This window comes from Bubalus bubalis, chromosome 10 (genome assembly GCF_019923935.1).
Source record: "Bubalus bubalis isolate 160015118507 breed Murrah chromosome 10, NDDB_SH_1, whole genome shotgun sequence".
Taxonomy (NCBI): Eukaryota; Metazoa; Chordata; class Mammalia; order Artiodactyla; family Bovidae; genus Bubalus; species Bubalus bubalis.
The window spans coordinates 78,173,800-78,195,533 of record NC_059166.1 but is presented as its reverse complement, the minus strand read 5'-3'; the positions used below and the strand labels follow the sequence as shown (position 1 = coordinate 78,195,533).

At 45.6% G+C, this 21,734-nt stretch overlaps 1 protein-coding gene across 1 annotated transcript; it reads left to right on the top strand.

The window, feature by feature from the left end:
• Positions 1 to 27: 27 nt before the first annotated feature.
• On the top strand, positions 28 to 19,971 carry HDDC2 (HD domain containing 2). Its single transcript, XM_006049330.4, has 6 exons — positions 28 to 194; positions 2,572 to 2,693; positions 4,457 to 4,559; positions 10,514 to 10,582; positions 14,626 to 14,764; positions 19,621 to 19,971. The coding sequence occupies exons 1-6, from the start codon at positions 108 to 110 to the stop codon at positions 19,716 to 19,718; spliced, it is 618 nt and encodes a 205-aa protein (XP_006049392.1). The 5' UTR covers positions 28 to 107; the 3' UTR covers positions 19,719 to 19,971.
• Positions 19,972 to 21,734: the final 1,763 nt, after the last annotated feature.

Here is a 21,734-nt window from a genome sequence, read left to right as displayed (position 1 = left end):
GCTTAAGGGGGCGGAGCTTCGGGGGAGCTTCACGGGAAGGAGCTTCGGGGGCGGAGTTTCGAGCGGCGGCCCAGCGGCCGGCTAGGACCTGTAGGATCCGCTGCCGCATGGCTTCGGCCTCACCCGTTGCGACCATGTCGGGCCGCGGGGCCCGGAACCTGCTGCAGTTCCTGCGGCTGGTGGGGCAGCTCAAGGTGAGCGGGCACCGGGAGGGCTGTCTGAGTTCGCGGCTGCGCGGAGAGAGGCCGGGGCCGGCCGCCGGGCAACCAGGCTTCCGGTCCCCGCCCGGCCTGAGGCCTGCCCCCTTCCTCGGTTCTCCGCGCCTCGAGGGGCCTGCAGAGGGAAGCCCTTCCATAGGGATGCAGTCGTGCGTGAGGATCGCGGGCGGAGGAGGCAAGTGGTGGAGACGGCGTGGCGGGATTGCTGGGCCCCACCCCAGGCTGGGCAGAGTCCGAGCCGCACTGGACCCCAGTGTTGGCCTGGCGCTCGGAGGGGCCCGGCCTCGGCGGCCTTGTGAGAGATTTCTGAAGGGGAGCCGGCGCGGTTATGTGTGGATCTCCAGGCTCGAGTCTGCCCCGAGTACATAGGAGGGTCACGACCCCACAACTGGGCTAGTGCGAAGAACAGAACCCATTGATCCTGCAGGGTTTGAGTGCCTAAAAAAAAATTTTTTTTAAGGAAAGATTTTATGTAGGATACACTGAAGTTATATCCGAGGGGATCCTCCTTCCATCCCCCACCCCCATCCTGACCACACCCAATAATGATCTCCAAGCTCAAAGCAGATGGTTTCGTGCCACTGTTACTATAGTTTATAAACTTTAGACATGTGAAGTCCCAAGGAGAAAAGACAGTCTCTTAGGATCACAGGGTATGATAGGCGGTAGTGTAAAGGAATTAGAAATGCCCTTTCTGCTTCAGAATTTGGAAGTCTGTCACTTGTTCAGGTTCAGCACTTTACCTTTTATGTCTAAGGACTTGTGTATGTTCTGTACATGCAAACATCAGTAACATTGTTGGACTTACAGGTTGTGTGTGTGTGTAAGTTACTCAATCGTGTCTGACTCTTTGTGACCCCATGAACTATAGTTCTCCAGGCTCCTCTGTTCATGGAATTCTCCAGGCGAGAATACTGGAGTGGGTAGCCATTCCCTTCTCTAGGGATCTTCCCAACCAGGGATTGAACCCAAGTTTCGTGCATTGCCAGCAATTCTTTATCATCTAAGCCACCAGGGAAGCCCTTCTATGTTGTATATCTATGGCTTATTCTTCCCTCTCTTTCACATTCTCTGACCTCACTGGTTTATTTCATTCCAGATGTTTCTCCCTAAGTGGGTTAAACATTTTTTAATATGTACTGAAACTATGGCCCAGTGCTCTATTCCCTGGACTTCTCTTACAGAGCATCAGTTCAGTTCATTTCAGTTCAGTCGCTCAGTCGTGTCCGACTCTTTGCGACTCCATGACTTGCAGCACGCCAGGCGTTCCTGTCCATCACCAACTCCCAGAGTTCACTCAGACTCACGTCCATCGAGTCCGTGATGCCATCCAGCCATCTCATCCTCTGTCGTCCCCTTTTCCTCCTGCCCCCAATCCATCCCAGCATCAGGGTCTTTTCCAATGAGTCAGCTCTTCGCATGAGGTGGCCAAAGTTAATTTTCATACCAATGTGCAGGAGTTTCAGCTTTAGCATCATTCCTTCCAAAGAACGCCCAGGACTGATCTCCTTTAGAATGGACTGGTTGGATTTCCCTGCAGTCCAAGGGACTCTCCAACACCACAGTTCAAAAGCATCAATTCTTCAGCGCTCAGCTTTCTTCACAGTCCAACTCTCATATCCATACATGACTACTGGAAAAACCATAGCCTTGACTAGATGGACCTTTGTTGGCAAAGTAATGTCTCTGCTTTTAAATATGCTATCTAGGTTGGTCATAACTTTCCTTCCAAGGAGTAAGCATCGTTTAATTTCATGGCTGCAGTCACCATCTGCAGTGATTTTGGAGCCCACAAAAATGAAGTCTGACACTGTTTCCACCGTTTCTCCATCTATTTCCCATGAAGTGATGGGACCAGATGCCATGATCTTCGTTTTCTGAATGTTGAGCTTTAAGCCAACTTTTTCACTCTCCTCTTTCACTTTCATCAAGAGGCTTTTTAGTTCCTCTTCACTTTCTGCCATAAGGGTGGTATCATCTGCATATCTGAGGTTATTGATATTTCTCCCTGCAATCTTGATTCCAGCTTGTGCTTCTTCCAGCCCAGCATTTCTCATGATGTACTCTGCATATAAGTTAAATAAGCAGGGTGACAATATACAGCCTTGAGGTACTCCTTTTCCTATTTGGAACCAGTCTGTTGTTCCATGTCCAGTTCTAACTGTTGCTTCCTGACCTGCATATAGGTTTCTCAAGAGGCAGGTCAGGTGGTCTGGTATTCCCATCTCTTTCAAAATTTTCCACAGTTTATTGTGATCCACACAGTCAAAGGCTTTGGCATAGTCAGTAAAGCAGCATAGCAGATAGTTAAAGTATGTATTCTTATAAATTTCTTTCTGTTCATTTTTATCAGAGAGTCCCACGGACTGGCTGGGTATACAGAAATGTCCAGAAGCCAGAGAGCGTATCAGATCACATGTACAGAATGGCAGTTATGGCTCTAGTGACCAAAGATGAACATCTTAACAAAGACCGGTAAGCTGTGAACTCTGCTGACAGTTCGGGTCTGTGATCTATGGGAGTGCGTGACTGTTCACGTATGAGGCCTGTGTCCAATTCTTCTAGGTTAGTTTATAGTCAAGAAAAATTATTTGAGGCAAACCATACAGATTCAGGATGTGGGCAGCGGGACTGTGTGTTGCAGTTGTAAACTGCACTCTGGGTTTTCTCTTGGCAAGTGAAAGAGTCCGCCTTGGTCTCAAGGAAACATAAGTGTGATTTGAGGATTTTCCGGGGCCTTGAAGGTAAGTCTTTTATGTTTAAAATTGGATCCAGACACTATGTATTTTATTTAGCCCCTTTTCCGAATAGCAGTACTCTTTTGTGAAGTGACTTTTTGTAGTGGTATGTGCAGGAAAGAGCTGAGAAAGAGATATCCTGTCCCCTTAAGTCATCCATCAAGTGTTTAAAATAATTTTTGAGCACAATACAAAGTTTTCTAGCCAAACAGTATAAGGTAGTAAATAAAACCCAGATGAAGTACATAGGCCCAGAGTGGCTTCTATACAAAGCACAATATAAGTCATATTAGAAAACTACTCTAACAGGAGAAATCACCTGTTCTTGGGTGATCTTACTGGAGGGGGCAGAGTCTGAGTTGACCTCTAAAGGGTTGATTAGGTATAGAAGTAGAAGACACAGCACAGAGAGAGAAGGGCATGGAGACCAAATCTCCATGTATGTAAAGGTATGTTTTGGAAATGATAAGTCAGTCCATCCAACTGAAGCAGAGGTATATTTTGGAAATGATAAAGTAAAAGTATGTTTTGGAAATGATAAGTCAGTCCATCCAACTGAAGCAGAGGTTCATGTGGGAGTCTCAGGAGCCCTGTTACTCTGTAGATGGGGTAGAACTTAAGGAGATTTTTGGCACATGGTACAAGATGAACATGGTGTCGAATGGAGATGAACCTACGCATAGTCTGCAGTTTGAGCTAGATGAGAAAGCAGCTGCAGGCAGGGACACCTGGAGTTCTTGTCCCGCCTTGTTGATGCTGGGAACACAAAGCAGACTGGCCCTCTGGGGCATTTATCTCATAGCTGCCTTTGTTATTTTGATGACGATTATCCTGATCAGCAATCATTACCACTAATAATTACCAATCGTTACCACTAATAATTATAGTCATTTGTTGAATGATCAACATGTTCCAGGAACACAAAGTATCAAATTTAATTTTCATACCAAATTTAGGAAGTATTAGTACCCCTTTCTTACGGATAATAAAATGAAGGCTGCAAAACTTAGCATTTAAAGGAATTTAGTGAATTGGCAAAGGGCACGCAGCTAATAGATGTTAATTGCTGGATTCAAACTCAGATCTGCCCAGCTCTACCTATTTCTCTATAAAAGGCATCACTTTGACATCTAACTAGTGCATTTGGAAAATTATTTAAGTGTTAAATTGGTACGTAAATGCTATAACCAGATCACCTTCTTCTGGCTTTTTAATCTAAAGTTATCAACCTTTTAAAGTGATATTTAAGAGACCAGCTTTTTTTTTTTAATTCATGCTAACAGCTTCCCTTGCATTCTCATGTATTTGTGCTGAATATTAACTAGCAGTTTTGATTCAGATCTGTTGCAGGCTGGCAGAATATAATTACCTTTAGAAAATACTGCATTAAAATCCTCTGTGAGGCTGGAGAAAAAAACTATTATTATGTAACTCTAAAGTAGTATAGAGAAGGAGTCTGTAGTGAGTATAATTCTGTGTAATTATTTCTTGCCTGGTCAGATGTGTACGCCTAGCCCTGGTTCATGATATGGCAGAATGCATCGTTGGGGACATAGCACCAGCAGATAACGTCCCCAAAGAAGAAAAACATAGGCGAGAAGAGGTTAGTGTTGACTGTGGATTCCACAAAAGAAAAACCCATTGCTGAAACAAAGGAAAACCAGAAAAGCCCGTTACTGAAATGCAGCTAAGTTCACCGACCCTATTGCAGTAAGAGAGAGTACCTCTTTGACAGAGTCTTAGTATCTTGGGAAGGAAGATCAGGGGAGGGTATTTATAGAGTTGTAGGGCCTGGGCCTAAGGATGTTTGGATGGATCTTACAAGAGCGGCTACTGTCTTACAAGATGAGATTGCCCAGACTTTAAACATAAAAGCTTTGGGTTGGTAGGGTTGGTGAGGCAAGGTCTTAGCAAGGGTCTTGAAGAGCAAGCTCTTAGTGCTTACTCTACTTTGGATTGGTTTACAATCTTACCTTCTGGAAGTAAGGATTTCGTGGAATAAGCAGTGAATTGGTTTTCTTGTTCTAAGCCTTAACACAGGGACAGGGCGTTGTGTTGGTTTCATTTCTCATGGAGAGGCAGAAAGGGGATCTGAGCACAGGATACATGGTGTGCCTTTCATTGGAACCATGGAGATAGCTGGAACTTGAAGGCATTCTCCACGCCAGTTAAGCTCTTTGGAGAGAAGTTCTATAAAACCCAGGAATAATCATTATTATAATTAGTATTTAGTAAGACAAGCCTGGTGGGCTACAGTCCATGGGTTTGCAAAAGAGTCAGACACAAGTTACTGGCTAAACAACAACAATAACAACAAATTTTAAATTAGTCCTTTAATTTAGTGGTTAAAATTTTTTTAAATTTGTATTAGTAAGAAATGACATCAATTAAACAGGATCTGCTGATTTGGAGTCTTAAAACCAGAGCCCAGGGACAAACAGGAAGACGTGTTTGAAGCAGAGACTGGAAAATTCAGGAAGTTTTTTTTTTTTTTTTTTTAGCTGAATGGATGGTTCCCAATTCAGGGATTGTTGCAAGCTGCTTTTCTTGTAGGCCAGAGGGGTTGATCCTAAATGTCTTTAAGTCAACAGATCCTTCATCAAGATGGTTTAACAGGGAAGGTGGGCTTCAATAGCTGTTCTTGGGGGAAGGGTGTGGCCAGAGCTCAGTAGCCAACAGCATTTTTTCCCCTTTTGAGGCAAGAAGATCCACAGGGAATCTCAATTCATGAGTTCCAACACACCATAAATTATGGGAACAAGGGAGATAGGGAATGTGGTCATCCCACATGAGCATCAGGACAGTTTGTGAAAAGGGAGGAGCTAAGGAAACATTTCTCTGTAGGAGTCTAGACTCTGGTGAATAAAGAATTCCTGGGTTGATTGGTTGATAGAAAAAGAAACCAGTTAGTTCAAGACAGTGAGTTGCAAGGACTCTCCCGGTAGCTCAGTGGTTAAGATGCCACACTCCCAAGGCAGGAAGCCTGGGTTCGATCCCTGGGCATGGAACTAGATCCGGCGTGCTACAGTGAAGTTCCCATGTGCCGCAGCTAAGACCGGGTGCAGCCAAATAAGTGAAAAATAAAAGATACTGAGTTGCAGAAAGGAATTAGCCCCAAACCAGAGGATGCTGGGTGTTGACGTATGCCATAGAGGAAAAGACCCCTCAGTTATATAGCATGTTTCAAGATGTATGGTAGTTTCATACAAGGGTGAATTTAGATATTGTGGAGGAGAAATCACAGGCTGAAGAACCATAAGGTGATCAGAAACCTTAAAGTGACCAGAGGAAGAAGACACTTCCCATGTGGGCACCCAAGCAGTGTGAGGTTCACTCCACCGAGGAGCGAATCAAAACCTTCTGAAGAAAGAACAGTTCGGTAGGAGGGATCTCCAACGCCTGGCAACACAGTAAACCTACCTCTGTCCTGACGGAAGCTGAGTCCTGGCTAGTGGTGCCCCCTGGAGGGGCATTGAGAGGACTTGCCACCCAGAGAGTGCTGGATGACATATCTGGGCAGTGATGAAAAGCCTTCCCGGCCTCATTAAACCTCCTGGCTGCTGCCCACCCCATCTGATTCACAGGAGAATAAATATCATCATCAGAAAGGACAGGCAAACATCTTTAAGAACCGCAAGTTCTTGGGCAAGAAATCAAAGGCTTGGGAAGCGCTGATCCTTCATTGCTTTTTCCTCCACTCGTTAGGATTTGGGAACAGAGAGAAAGATGTGGGAGGTAAACAACTCCTTATGCAGATGGTGTTTAGGAATGAGGTTTGGATGTCTGAACCATGCCTTAAGATAATTAACTGAGGGTTTCTTGGCTCTTTGAGGTGAAACACACATACGGGACCAGGAAGTGTCATTTTCCCAGAGGCTAGTCCGCGGCATCCAGAGGGCTTTAAACCCAAGTAAGAGGGAAGGAAAATATTTGATAACCCTGGAAGGCTGATTGTCTCAGAGGAAAGTAGGTACTAAGATGAAAGGGAGAATGAGGGTGTAGAAGAGAAAATATCGAGGGTGGGGGCAAAAGCAATGCTTGTAGGCTGACTCCCTTCCTAAACAGAATAAAATAAATTTTATGTTATAAACAGAGATGGTAAATGATGCCTCGTAGGAATCATGGATGTGAGAGTTGGTCTATAAAGAAAGCTGAGCGCCAAAGAATTGATGCTTTTGGACTGTGGCATTGGAGAAGACTCTTGAGAGTCCCTTGGACTGCAAGGAGATCCAACCAGTCCATCCTAAAGGAGATGAGTCCTGAGTGTTCATTGGAAGGATTGCTGTTGAAGCTGAAACTCCAATACTTTGGCCACCTAATGTGAAGAACTAACTCATTTGAAAGGACCCTGATGCTGGGAAAGATTGAGGGCAGGAGGAGAAGGGGACAACAGAGGATGAGATGGTTGGATGGCATCATTGACTCAATGGACATGAATTTGAGTAAACTCCAGGAGTTGGTGATGGACAGGGAGGCCTGGCGTGCTGCAGTTCATGGGGTCACAAAGAGTCAGACGCAACTGAGTGGCTGAACTGAAAGGATCATTAAAAACTAGTGGAATGGAGCTTGAGGCTGGAATACAGCAATAATAGGTTATTATATTCTTCTGCAAAGGGAAAACTTACTAAGAGGACAGAGTCATGATACATATATATACACACATACCTGACAGTTAAAGTTGCTGAAGAACTAGAGGTTAAAAGGGGAAGAACCATTTATTATGGGGGTGAACATGGCAAGACAGAGAAAGTGAAACATACAGTGAATACTTTATAGAGTCCTTACCCTGTTCCAGATAATAAGTACTTTATAGTGACTGTTTCATCCTCACAGCAAACCCCGTCATTTTATAGATGAGAAACCAGAAAGACCAAGATGTATCTTGCTCAGGACTCCACAGCTAGTAAATGGCAAGCTGGGTTTCAAACTGCATCTCAGTCTATAGTTTGTCATTAGCTTTGCACTGTGCAGCGTCACCAGTGACGTGTGAGTGATGAACACTGCCTTCTGGTGCTTAACGTTTCATTCAACTCAGAACGTCAGGCAATTCTTGACATGCTTTGCTAACAGGAAGAAGCCAGGGAAATTATCACTCTACGTCTATGTGTGAACAAGGCAAAACTCAGTTTAGAAGTCGGAGTGGCAGGGCTCACAATCAAGAAGGGAAAGTCTGGTATCATCAGACCCTTGTCCTGGACTTCAGTGAAGTCGATTTCAGAGGATCATTTAAAAAGGGCCTGATTCTGTGGCATAGGCTGCCAAACAAGGAATAACAGCTAAGAGGTCTCAAGTGCAATCCTGATTGTATAATAACAAACAGTGTCAATGAGTTTAGATCCAGACAAATCATTGCTCAGCTTCAGGAAGAGAGCAAAAACATATTTGTTTGTTATGTTTTACTTTTTAAAGGACATTGTGATTTTAGTCAACAGGAAGCTTGTTAATAAGTCATATGTGATTTCCAAAAAGCCAACTCAGTCTTGAGCTGCATTTATAGAAACAGAGCATTTACCATGATGGACACTTTGGTTCCATTGTGTTTTGTCTGGGTCAGACCACCCATCAATCACTATATTCAGTGCTGGGTACATCACTTTAAAGGGAATAAAATAATTCCTTGTCAGAGCAGGACTTTTAAGTTTGAAGAGTTTAGATTTTGATATGTCTCTGTACATATATGTCATTCAGTTCATTCCTTTCAAACAAAAGCAATGGGCAAATGTTTCTATAATAGTGGAGAGAAAAGTGATCTATTTGTAGAGACATTTTTAATTTTTGAAAATGCAGAGTTTTTTCTCAAGTATTTTGCTGAGATTTATGGGAAAGAAACAAGGGAGAATGCAAGTACAAAATAATCAAAATTTCATACCACTAAGGGTGGTATAATGCTACAAGCCATTCACGATGGCGTGCTACTTACAAGAGCAGACCATTGACACTGGCCAGTATGGTTTGCTCTGGAAGTGGTTGCGTTCTATAACTTATTTTTTCTCCCCATTATAAATAGTTATATATAAAATATTCACTTTTATTTTTATTGCTTTTTACCATTTCACCATTTGATTTTAGTAAGCACTTTTATATAAGCACTTTGCTAAAAGCGGTTCTTAAAACAGTATTCTTTTCAGGGAGCCTAAGCTCTGGCCACACGAACTGGAGCTGATTAAGAGGTGGAAGATGACCATAGGAGGAGAGGGAAGGAGTTGGAAGCCATTTGAGAGTAGGTTGCAGACCTCATGCCCCCCGAATCGGATACTTGAGGATTTTGGAGCAACACAGAAATGAAGGAAGAGATGGAATAAGAGGGGCTCTTGGGACTTTGGAGATTAGAAATATGTACTGAGCACCTCCGTGCTCTCACTCTCTCATTTCAGCCTTTCTGTGCATTTTGGCTCTCTGAACTCTACTCTGGGGCTTCTCGCCCTCAATCTCATCATGCAGCTGGTCCCTGGGTGGCTGGTTAGAGTTACATGGCCATCCCTTGGACCAATCACTGGCCACAGAGATTCTCGTCTGCTGGGTTACCGCCCACCTGATTGACACTGTGTTTTTGTGAGGGAGGAAGAGAGGAGGGGTAGGGTTAGGCACAGTGGAAGAACTTGCAGGGACAATTTTCAGCTTTATGTGAGACACTGGTACTTCCTACTAAAGCTGCCTAAAGTCCACTTGAGCAGCCTCTTGGGGTGCTAGGTTCCCACCATGAGGCATGTGTGGGGGGAGGACACAAGTTCCCAGTGATGCTGCTGAGGGGTTTGCTTTAACATCTCTTTTCAGCCTGTGAGTCTGTGAGCTTAACAAAATGCTGTCTTGTAATTTCCTTTATGTTAGTGACAATAGCTTCCCATTTGTGTAGTGCTTTACATTTTGCAAATAAAAACATTAACAATAGAAAGTGAACACAATGGTATACCAAAAGTTTATTTGAGCTTCGTAATTCACTGATACTTTCCTGTTTTCCCCACAGATTTGGTTTGAACTATAGTACTTACTGTTGAGGGCTTTCCCAGTGGCTCAGCAGTAAAGAATCTGCCTGCAGTGCAGGAGATGAGGGTTTGATCCCTGAGTTGGGAAGATCCCCTGGAGGAGGGTATGGCATCCCACTCCAGTATTCTTGACTAGAGAATCCCATGGACAGGGGAGCCTGGTGGGCCACAGTCCATCAGGTTGCCAAGAGTCTAATACAGTTGAAGTGACTGAGCCCGCATGCACTTACTGTTGAAATTGACATGCATTTGGGGATTCTCATCCACAAGATATAAAACCTTTGGCCTCATTTCTGTTATTTCTGTAATCGTCTCATACCCTCCTCATTGTCCTCGATTGTGTCCAGTGTGCTGCAGACCACAACATAAGTACTCCTGAATAAATACATATAAATAAAGACACTTACTTATTTAACATACACAACTGCTCTCCTTGTTAGCCTAAATCTTCTCCAATATTCTGCTGCCCCTTTGGGAGTTATTTGGAAGAGTGTGAGTCCATTATTTGGCATTTGCAGATGAGTTGTTAACTAACAAATGTGAACATGATTAAAATAACGTTTTGATCTTTCAGGAAGCAATGAAGCAGCTAACCCAGCTCCTCCCAGAGGATCTCCAGAAGGAGCTCTATGAACTTTGGGAAGTAAGTATATACACTGGGTTGCTTTTTATCGTAACTGAATTTGCATGGCACGTCAGTGTTTTAGTTGCCTTAGACTATCTTAACGTGCCGTGTCTAACTTAACTGCTTTCTGGGTTGTCTGATTCTCACCTCCCAGCTGCTATAGGTGTCTGTCAGGGCTAATAGAAATGATTCTTCCTTCCACGTTCCGCATTTCCCTTCTCACCATAATGCCTGGTACAAATACTGACTCAGAGCCCCTGGATTTCCTGATGCATTGCTCTCATCCTCCACCGTGCCAGCCTCACACCCACCCATCTCTGGTCCTTGAGAGAAACGTGGGCTTTGGGGTCGTTCAGAACTGGGTTCCCAACTCACTGCTTCCTGGCTTGGTGGTCTTGGGCTCATTCGCCTTCCTGAGTCAGCTGCGCATCTGTGAAACCCGTAAGGGTTGTTCAGGTTGCGTGAGGTCAAGGGCAGATGTGCCGTGGGGCCCAGCACCAAACGTGGGCCCCGTCGGGCCTCAGTGCCTCCCTGGTGCTGCTGATAGCAGGCGGCTCCGGGGAAGGGGCATGCCTAGTGCTCCTGTTGTCCCCCTCCTAGTGCTGACTTCCACTAGGGAAGGGAAAATAACACATCCCTGCCTGGGGCAGTTTCTCACTTCCCTCCAACCTCTTCCCCCGCCTTCCTTGCTTGAGCCCCTAGCCCCTCCTTACTCTGGGGTAGCCCTGCCTCATCGTTCTGGAGGCGGGAAGTCCAGATCATGGTGTGGGCAGGGCCATGTTCCAATTCCCTCCTTGCCTCTCCCTGGCTTCTGGTGATGCTTCGTCCAGCTTTGGCAGCCTTGCCTCTGAACACATGGCTCCAGGCTCTGCTTCCATAGTCAGGTGTTGTTTTCCCTCTGTCTGTGCCTGCGTACTAAGTCGCTTCAGTCGAGTCCGACTCTTTGCGACCCTGTGTACTGTAGCCCGCCAGGCTCCTCTGTCCGTGGGAATTCTCCAGGTTTGAATACTGGAGTGGGTGGCCATGCCCTCCTCCAGGGGATCTTCCCGACCCAGGGATGGAACCTGCATTGCGTGCATTACCGCTGGATTATTTACCACTGAGACACCAGGGAAGCTGCCTGTGCCGCCTCACCACCCCCACCCCCCGCCCTGTGTCTGTATCTGGGCCCAATTCCCTCTTGTAAGAATGTTGATTATTAGATTAAGATCTGTCCTAATCCACTATGACTCTTTCTTAATTTGATTACATCTGTAAAGACTGTTTGCAAATAAGATCACATTCATAGATTACAAGTAGATTTGAACTTTGTGGAAACACTGTAAACATAGAACAGCTGTCATATTACACATTTTAAAAATCATGTTCAGTATTAACACGTTGGCTTTGGTATGAGATTTCCAGGGTTCGAATTAGTGGCTCCTCTGTTTACTAGTTGTGTGATCTTGGGCAACTTACGGTACCTCTCTGAATGTCAATTTCCTCATCTGCAGAATGGCACTAATAGTATACCCGTATTACAGGGTTGTATGGCAATCAAATTAATTAGTATGTTAAGCAGTTGGAAAGTTTCCCTGGTGGCTCAGTGGTAAAGAATCCACCTGCCAATGCAGGAGACACCGGTTCCATCTCTGGGTCAGGAAGATCGCCTGGAGAAGGAATTGACAACCCACTCCAGTATTCTTGCCTGAGAAGTCACATGAACAGAGGAGTCTGGCAGGCTGCAGTCCATGGGGTTGCAGAAGAGTCAGACATGACTTAGCAACCAGTGATGACAACGGAGTTAGAATATTGCCTGACATATATAGTATGCTCTGTTTTTCTGTCTCCAGTCTGTGTGGTCTGATTTTGATTTCAGAAAATAGGGTCATTCTGAATGCAGAGAACTTTGAATAGTGCTAGTTACATAGAAAATGGCAGTTGAATTGATTTCTGAAATGTAAATCACTGCTGTTCACCACTAACAACAGCTTTCGGCCCAAAGGCCCACGTCTAGTTAAAGCAATTATAATTTATCGTTTGCCACAGAAGCGTGAAACCACATTTCAGTAAGTCAAGAGAAAGCATTTTCACTTTCTCCTCGAAGTATCACAGAAGGATGTCCTCTCTACCACCTGAGTTTTGCTTTAAAGAAGAGCCCTTCGAATCCCAAGGCAGAGCAGGAGCTGCTCCCCGCCACGTGTCCAATGCCTGGCACACACACCTCCCTTTGAATTGTTTCCTAGCCTGCAGCTGAAGATCCAGCTGGGTTAAAAAGTACTCCTTCAAAAGGTCCCTGGAGAAGGAAATGGCAACCCACTCCAGTATTCTTGCCTGGAGAATTCCATGGACAGAGGAGCCTGGCGGGCTACAGTCCATGGGGTCACAAAGAGTCAGACACGACTGAGCGTGTAAGCACTTCGGAGGTCTCCCTGTTCTGTCTTCTGAAGTAAAAGGGTAGGATTTTGGTGGGGAGTTTGATGTGCAGCAGTATGAGGGTCCTGGGTCCCAGAGGGAGAGGCACTGAGGTGGGAAAGCGTGACATGCAGAAGATTAACTTTATGTCTGCACTGTGCTCAGGCCCGGCCTTTCTCCAAGGGAGACAGGCAACCTTTGACCTTCTTTGCCTTTCCTCTCTCTCTTCCCTTTGGGTCCTCCACGTCGAAGACCTAGAAGTTGTATATCTTTCCTGCTTGAAGCCCTTATCCTTCTGTTGCTCTGCAAACACCCACCGGAGCTGCATCTAATAAAAACCAAGAAACCATCAGTGATTCACAACACATCACCCTGGCTAGAGAAAGCATGACAGATTCATTATCTAGGGTGGAATTAGAAACGAGAGCCTGACACAGAAATCAGCTGGGAACACTTTGGTCTTAACAGAAGAATGCTTCTCTGCGGTCTTAACTGGGGCATGTGGTTGTGTGACGCGTGTGCTGTAAGACGCCGACTGCCTGTAGCTTCTTGTTTCAGGCCTGCACTGAGGAGGGAGGGACCAGTGGGGCGAGGAAAGGTAAATACACTGCTTCCTGCCCACTGCCTTCACTGCCTGCCTGCCACCAACACGCGCACATACACCCGGCAGAAAGAGTTCTCAGACCCTGGCTGTATCCTCAAGAGGGGTGTGATTAGCTCCTCTATTCTGAAAGCAAAGACAGAGCTTCCCAGTGTAGAGTGGAAACCAGAACTAAAGGAGAAAGCCAGAAACTCACTTCAAACGGAAAAGGAGACCTGACACTAAATGGAGAGGGAACTAATTGGAGAAGCATAGAATGAAATATTTGTTGTTGTTTCGTTGCTCAGTCATGTCTGACTCTTTTGCAGCCCCATGGACTGTAGCCCACCAGGCTCCCCCGTCCGTGGGTTTCTCCAGGCAGGAATACTGCCGCGGGTTGCCATGTCCTCCTGTAGAGGATTTTCCCAACCCAAGGATTGAACCCACATCTCCATGTTTCCTGCGTAGCAGGCAGATTCTTTACCACCTAGCCATCGGGGAAGCCTCAAGATGAAATATTAACTTGAAATTAATACTCAGAATCTGGATTAAAGAATAATGATCTTGAAGACAAGTTACTAAACAGGAAGGAGAATGTTTGGAAGTACCCATGTGAACACATGAGACTTGGCAGGCATCAGGTAGGTGGAGTAGATGGAATTATGAGTGCCCACATGGAACATGGGTGTTAAGCTGTGGAATTTTGTGTGAATAGTCTCTGTGATGGTTTTGTATACAGTGGAGAAATATGGCCAATGGAGAATGTGCTTTTAGCTGTAACTGATTCCGGGTACCCGGTCTTCCTGGCATAACCTACCATGTGGGCTTCCCAGGTGGCCCTAGTGGTAGAAAACCTGCCTGCTGGTGCAGAAGACGTAAGAGACACGGGTTCAATCCCTGGGTTGGGAAGATCCCTTGGAAGAGGAAATGACAACCCACTCCAGTATTCTTGCCTGGGGAACTGCATGAACAGAGGAGCCTGGTGGGCTACAGTCCATGGGGTCGCAAAGAGTCAGACACGACTGAAGCGACTTAGTACCCACATGTGCAGCCCTAATCATGCTGCTTTAATTGTCCCTTTACTTAGGAATATGAGACCCAGTCTAGTGCAGAAGCTAAATTCGTGAAGCAGCTAGACCAATGTGAGATGATTCTTCAGGCATCTGAATATGAAGACCTTGAGAACAAGCCTGGGAGACTGCAGGACTTCTACGACTCCACAGCAGGTATGCAGCATTGATTTCAATAAGCATCATTTCAGTTTGGCTTAACTTACTCCTAGTGTAATGACTAATATTACTTTAGGGAAGTCCATGGTTGTTCAGCCCTCCTCTGACCCTTTCATATGGAGCATCTGAGAAGAAAATGGTGGGGTTCATGGTGTGAGGCTACCTAATGCAAGAGAGCCTTGCCGCCCTGGAGTCTGAGCACCAGATTCACGTCACGCATACTGGCTGTGTGCTCCTAGGCAATCTCCTGACCTCTCTGTATCCTTCCTAAAAAATGGAAATCATAGTACCCTACAAGTAGGTTGGTTGGTTTTGAGATTTAAGAGAGATGATGAATGTCAAAGTGCATTATGTCAGTGCTTAATAGATGGAAGGTCATGTAAGGTAGAGGTAGAGCTAGAGATTTAAAAAGAGAAAACTGCAGGCAGCGAAGTCATCATTGGCGCTGTAGCCCTACAGAGCACAGGCCTGAAGCTGCTTGGGTTTACATCTCGGTTCTTCCACGTTCAGCTTAGGTAACCTCAGTAGGTTACTTCACCTAGTTCTGGGTCTTCGTTTCCTTATTCTTGGGGCTTCCTGTGTTGCTCAGTCGGTAAAAGCATCTGCCTGCAATGTGGGAGACCTGGATTCAATTCCTGGGTCAGAAAGATCCCCTGGAGAAGGAAATGGCAACCCACTCCAGTATTCTTGAGGGGGGAATCCCATGGACAGAGGAGCCTGGCACGCTACAGTTCATGGGATCGCAAGAGTTGGACACGACTTAGCACTACCTTTCTTTCCTTCTTTCTTCCTCATTTTTAAATTGAGAATGATTTTACAGTCTACTTTATAGGGTTGTTTGAGGATATATGTGAAGTGTTTAGAAGACTGCCTGGCAGTAAGCCTTGGCTGTCTTCATTTCGGCACAACTTCTGCAGCGAGGAGCCAGGGGCACTGACCACGGGTCTTCTGTTGCTCCCTGGAATAGAGCTCCAGCTCTCTTCCCTTGGAGTTCCCCGGGCTCAGCTGACCCTCCGTCTCTCCTGAGAGAACTGTTAGAGACGGCCTTGCTGTGACCTCTCCCGACCCTTTTGTGGCCTCATCAAGTCCAGCAAAGTCCCAGCTCCAAAATAAGCTCCCAGATCTGATTTGCATTATAATGGGGTTGATTTAATTTTCCTTCTGTCTCAGCTCACTTACCTCTGCCCAAGGCAAGGCCCTCATTGTTTCCGTATGGATGGCGGTTCAGTCAGTCAGTCAGTTCAGTCACTCAGTCGTGTCCGACTCTTTGCGACCCCGTGAATCGCAGCACGCCAGGCCTCCCTGTCCATCAGCAACTCCCAGAGTTCACTCAGACTCACATCCATCGAGTCAGTGATGCCATCCAGCCATCTCATCCTCTGTCGTCCCCTTCTCCTCCTGCCCCCAATCCCTCCCAGCATCAGAGTCTTTTCCAATGAGTCAACTCTTCGCATGAGGTGGCCAAAGTACTGGAGTTTCTGCTTTAGCATCATTTCTTCCAAAGAAATCCCAGGGCTAATCTCCTTCAGAATGGATTGGTTGGATCTCCTTGCAGTCCAAGGGACTCTCAAGAGTCTTCTCCAACACCACAGTTCAAAAGCATCAATTCTTTGGCACTCAGCCTTCTTCACAGTCCAACTCTCGCATCCATACATGACCACAGGAAAAACCATAGCCTTGACTAGACGGATCTTTGTTGGCAAAGTGATGTCTCTGCTTTTCAGTATGCTCTCTAGGTTGGTCATAACTTTGCTTCCAAGGAGTAAGCGTCTTTTAATTTCATGGCTGCAGTCACCATCTGCAGTGATTTTGGAGCCTAAAAAAATAAAGTCTGGTTATAACCACCTAATTTAATCTCCCAGGCTCAGGAGTTCACCCTGCACATCTCAGTGCTTTCTCCTTTGTAGATCTAGGTATCATCACATCTTTGCTTTATGGCTTTCCTCTTCCTTAAAAATAAAATCTTGATATTTCTTGCACTTCCCGGGTGGCGCAGTGGTAAAGAATCTGCCTGCCAGTGCAGGAGATGCAAGAGACACAGGTTCTATCCCTGGGTTGGGAAGATCCCCCGAAGTAGAGAATGGCAACCCACTCCAGTATTCTTGCCTGGAAAATTCCATAAATAGAGAAGCCTGGTGGGCTACAGTCCATGGGGCCACAAAGAGTCAGATACAACTGAGCGACTGAGCACAAACAGCTCTGTAGTCTCCGTTCAACTCTCTGGTTTCCTTTCTCAATCCTCCCTATCACAACTAAATGTTCCTTCTTTTTGCTCAGTCTGTGCGTGGTCCAGAGCATGCCACCGTGATGTCACAGTCTGACTTGCATTCTCCATTATGATGTTCCTAGTTGGGTTTCTTCCCAAATCCCCATCTACTCACCCCACCCTATGGTAAGCTGTAGAGGGCCACGACCTCTGTCTTTGAAGTAAGTGATGCTCAAAATGTTTGACTTCAGTTAAATAGAATAACACTGGAAACCAGGAAGTCAGTCAACTATAACCCATGGGCCAAACTGGCATGCTGGTTGTTTGTGTAAATAAAGTTTTATTGAAACAGCCACACTCTTTATGTGTTGTTTATACTGCTTTTATGCTACAGCCGCAGAGTTGAGTAGTTGGCCACAAAGGCCAAATTGTTCACAAAGCCCATAATATTTACTACGTGACTCTTTACTCTAACCTGCCAACTGTGTTAGAAGCAATGATCGGGTTCCCAGATAGCATCTTTTTCCCAATAAGGTCATAATCATGTTTGTGTTGTGCTTTACACTGTTATCCTCAGATACATTCACAATGAAAAAAATAGAAAATGAAACATGAGAATACTGATAGAATCCAAAAATATGGGAGCTGGAAGGATCATCTAGTTTAAGCTCCACATGTTACCAAGGAAGAAACTTGAGCCTAGAAAGTGGGTGATGAGCCCACAGCCAAATTTGAGATTAACACTCACTGCACTTTCTCCCAGAGAAGGCAATGGCACCCCACTCCAGTACTCTTGCTTGGAAAATCCCATGGACAGAGGAGCCTGGTGGGCTGCAGTCCATGGGGTTTCTAAGAGTCGGACACGACTGAGCGACTTCCCTTTCACTTTTCACTTTAGTGCATTGGAGAAGGAAACGGCAGTCCATTCCAGTGTTCTTGCCTGGAGAGTCCCAGGGACGGGGGAGCCTGGTGGGCTTCCGTCTATGGGTCGCACAGAGTCGGACACGACTGAAGCGACTTAGCAGCAGCAGCAGTAGCACTTTGTCCTCTGGTGTACTACTTCTAGTGAACAGTTAATAAATATAAAACATGTAACCGATGTAAGAAATGATTTCTCACCATTTTGCTTGCCCCGGTTTGAACAGGGTGGTCATGGTAGAAAACATAAGAAGAAATCAGATTCTGGATATATTTTGAGGGTAGATTCAACAGGATTTGTACGTGGCGGTGTCTGGAAGAGGAACCTGAGGGGTTTGGACTTGCCACTAGATTGGGCTTCCCTGGTGACTTAGTCGGTAAAGAATCCACCTGCGATGCAGGAGACCTGATTTCCATCCCTGGGTTGGGAAGATCCCCTGGAGGAGGGCATGGCAACCCACTCCAGTATTCTTGCCTGGAGAATTCCATGGACAGAGAAGCCTGGCAGGATACAGTCCATGGGTCACAAAGAGTTGGACATGACTGAGCGACTAAGCACACACACACACTAGATGGGAAAGATGGGAAAAAATCAGGGGTCCCAGAAGCCAAGGGGAGAAAGTTTCAAGAGGGCAGGAGTAGCCGTCAGATTGAGCAGCGTGGTGCTGCTCGGTGCCCTTGGTAAGAGCAGTTCTGGTGGAATGATGATAAGTCTGACGGCCAGCCTTTACACAGTGGGGCAGAGGGTGACCTGGAAACAACACGGAGCGTGGAGGACAGGCCCCGCCTTGGTGCTAAGAGCTGCGTAAGACAGAAAACAGCCAGCACTGGGGGAGCTACAGGGAAAGCTGCACCGCAGGGCCAGCCAGGTGTCAGGTAGGGCAAGAAAGTGAAGGGGACATTAAGCAAAGAGATGGCACATAGGGAATAAATGGGATAGAGTTCACTGTGAAATGAACAGTAAGCAGCAAAAGGCACTGGCAAGAGACCGTCAGGGAAGAGATGGTGGGCTTAACACCGCCCCTGCCAGCATCTGTCCACCTAAAATAGCTCAGAGCTCGGTTATTGCCCAGGGCAGAAGTCCAGGGAAAGCCAAGGGGCCAGGAAGACAGGACAGACCAGCTGATTTCAGGGTAAATGTTTGCATTCTTGTTTGCAAGCGAGGGGACAGCCTGGAACCACTGGTCTTCCTGTTAGTCTTTTCATATGTAGGTGCTTGAAAGTGAAAGTGTTATTCAGTCGTGTCTGGTTCTTTGTGACCTCATGGACTGTAGCCCGCTAGGCTCCTCTGTCCATGGGATTCTCCAGGCAAGAATATTGAAGTGGGTTGCCATTTCCTTCTCCAATGTAGGTGCTTGGTTCCCCACAACTGCAGATTCAGAATGGCCAGAGGCTGTTCTCAGATGTTCCCAGAGAGGGCCCCAACCTCCCCGAGTTTCCCTGGAGTTCCCAGTAAAAGTTGCTTATTGCAGTTTTCCCCAGCTCTGCCTGAGCTGCAGTCCTTTTCCTAATTCTCATCTTTACTCTCCGTTGCATCTGAGGTGATGAAAAGTAAGTTCTGAGTGGTTGCCTTCAGCACCTCTCCAAGGACCTGGGATTGTATCATCTGTGTTGGAGTGAAGTGTGGGTCAGATCACAGAACCGAGCCCCTGGGAAGCCCTAGGACCCAGCTGGAGAAACTGATGTATTCTCTTGTCCTTATTTCTTGCCCCATCTTCTTGCCTTGCAGGAAAATTCAGTCACCCTGAGATAGTCCAGCTTGTTTCTGAACTTGAGGCAGAAAGAAATGCTAACATAGCTGGCGCTGCCAGTGAGCCCTGCTCCTGAGATGTCCCCTACGTTGCTGCACTCCTGTAACAAACATTTCAGTTTTCTGTCTCGTGGTATTGTGTTTTGCCACTGTTGATCTGTTGATTTTCCCAGATGTGTTTATTTTCAATTGCCTGGACTCCAGCAAAAAAACGTGATACAGTTTGGATAATAAAAGAAGCTATAGAATGTGGTCACGAAAATGTTAGGGATGGAGACTTGGAAGCTGAGGGGGAGGGGTTTGAACTAAATAAAATTTTTAAATCTTAAACTTTGGAATATTTATTGTTGATTCTAAATCATTGTATTCTGAGTTCATAACCTACACTCCAGAAGGCCAGATTCATTGAACAATAGAAAATTTAATTATGATTGCTTTTAAGAAAATTCTTCAGCTGACTTAGTGATAAGGATCTAGAAAAAACAAATTATTATAATACATTCTCCCATCAATTGAAATGCTGCTTTATTCAAGTTCTGCAGCCCAATCTTTAATTCACTGTGACCTGTTCTAGGCCCCTGATCACAGACTTGAAAACCTGGTCATGGTTCCTTCCCTGCAATCCTTTTCGTCATCTGGGGATAGAAATCTGGGTGTGCAATTTTAAATGTTATTTGTCTGCCTCTGCTTTTCCCCTGGCTGGTTTATATTTTTCAGGCCTTGATTATATTTATCACCAGACAAGAAATACATAATAAGTTATTACTGGGTCATTGGACCTTATGAAGAGATCACGTTAGACCTGGCTTCTTCCCCTCATTTCCCTTTCACAGGATAAGATGCTTGCCTTTAAATGATGCACAGCCACTGAATGGTGAAGAAAGGATGGCTGTCTGTGCAGGCCAGCTCAAGAGTTTGGTGGAAGCATGATGCCTACCCCTTTAATTCAGATGTCAGTTTCCATTTGAAGAGGGCCTAAAAAGGCTGGCATGGTGAGAATTCTAGGCAGCGTTTCTTTGGAAACTCTTTGCAGTATCCATGGATACCCAGTTTGCCGGAAGCAAGGTGCTGTGATCTCTTCAGAGACAACACACGTGTGTACATAGAGCCGATCTGCACTGCAAAGAGTTGTGCTGCTCTGCACTGAAATGCTGTTGCATCATAGCCACACTATGTAAAAAGCAGTAAATGGTGGAAAGTCAACAAAGTCGGGTTATTACCGGAGATACGATTAGCAAGAGAACAGAACCATATCAGTATCTTGGAGTTTTTTTTTTTCCTCCTGGCATGAAATCATGCACACAAAATAACCCCAGATAAAGTTCAGATATTTAAAACCAGAAGATGTTCTGTAACTCTGGAGTTTTATTGGGATATTTGCCTGCTGTAATTTTCATAAATCCACACAGAGACTTTGGAAGTTTTTACTGGGTCAGACTTAATACTGGTCACAATCATCTGTTTTTCATTTACCTGCCACGTGAGGGTTCACATTTACTCCTAAATCTTGCTTACTGGAATAATATATTTAAACACCAGGTTTGAAACAGTTGCTTTCCACGTCACATTATCACCATCTCCCTGTTACCAAGTCCAGGCTCGCTCTGTTTGCCAAAAGATGGGCCAATAAATCTGAGACAAGGTGTTAAGGCAAGGAAGACGACTTTATTCGGAAAGGTGGCTGACCAAAAAGATGGCAAGATAGCACCTCAAAATAAGCATCTTCCCAGGGCCTGGTTGCCAGGTTCTTTTATGGATCAGAGGTGGGGGGAAGTGAGGAAACAAGTAAAAAGACTATTCAATCCCTGCAAATGTCTCAGAATGGCAAGCCTCAGGCAGGGGGATGGATATATTAGTTTCACTTCCTTACTGTCCTTCACAGGTAGGTGGGCTCAGGTTATCTCCCCAAGGCAGGCAATTATGTATGCCTATAATAACAAGGTGGCAAAGTGTTAGTCGCTCAGTCATGTCCAACTCATTGCAGCCCTGGATTGTCATCTCCCAGGCCCCTCTGTCCATGGAATTCTCCAGGCAAGAATATTGGAGTGCGTTGCTATGCCTTTCTCCAGGTGATCTTCCCTGACCCAGGGATT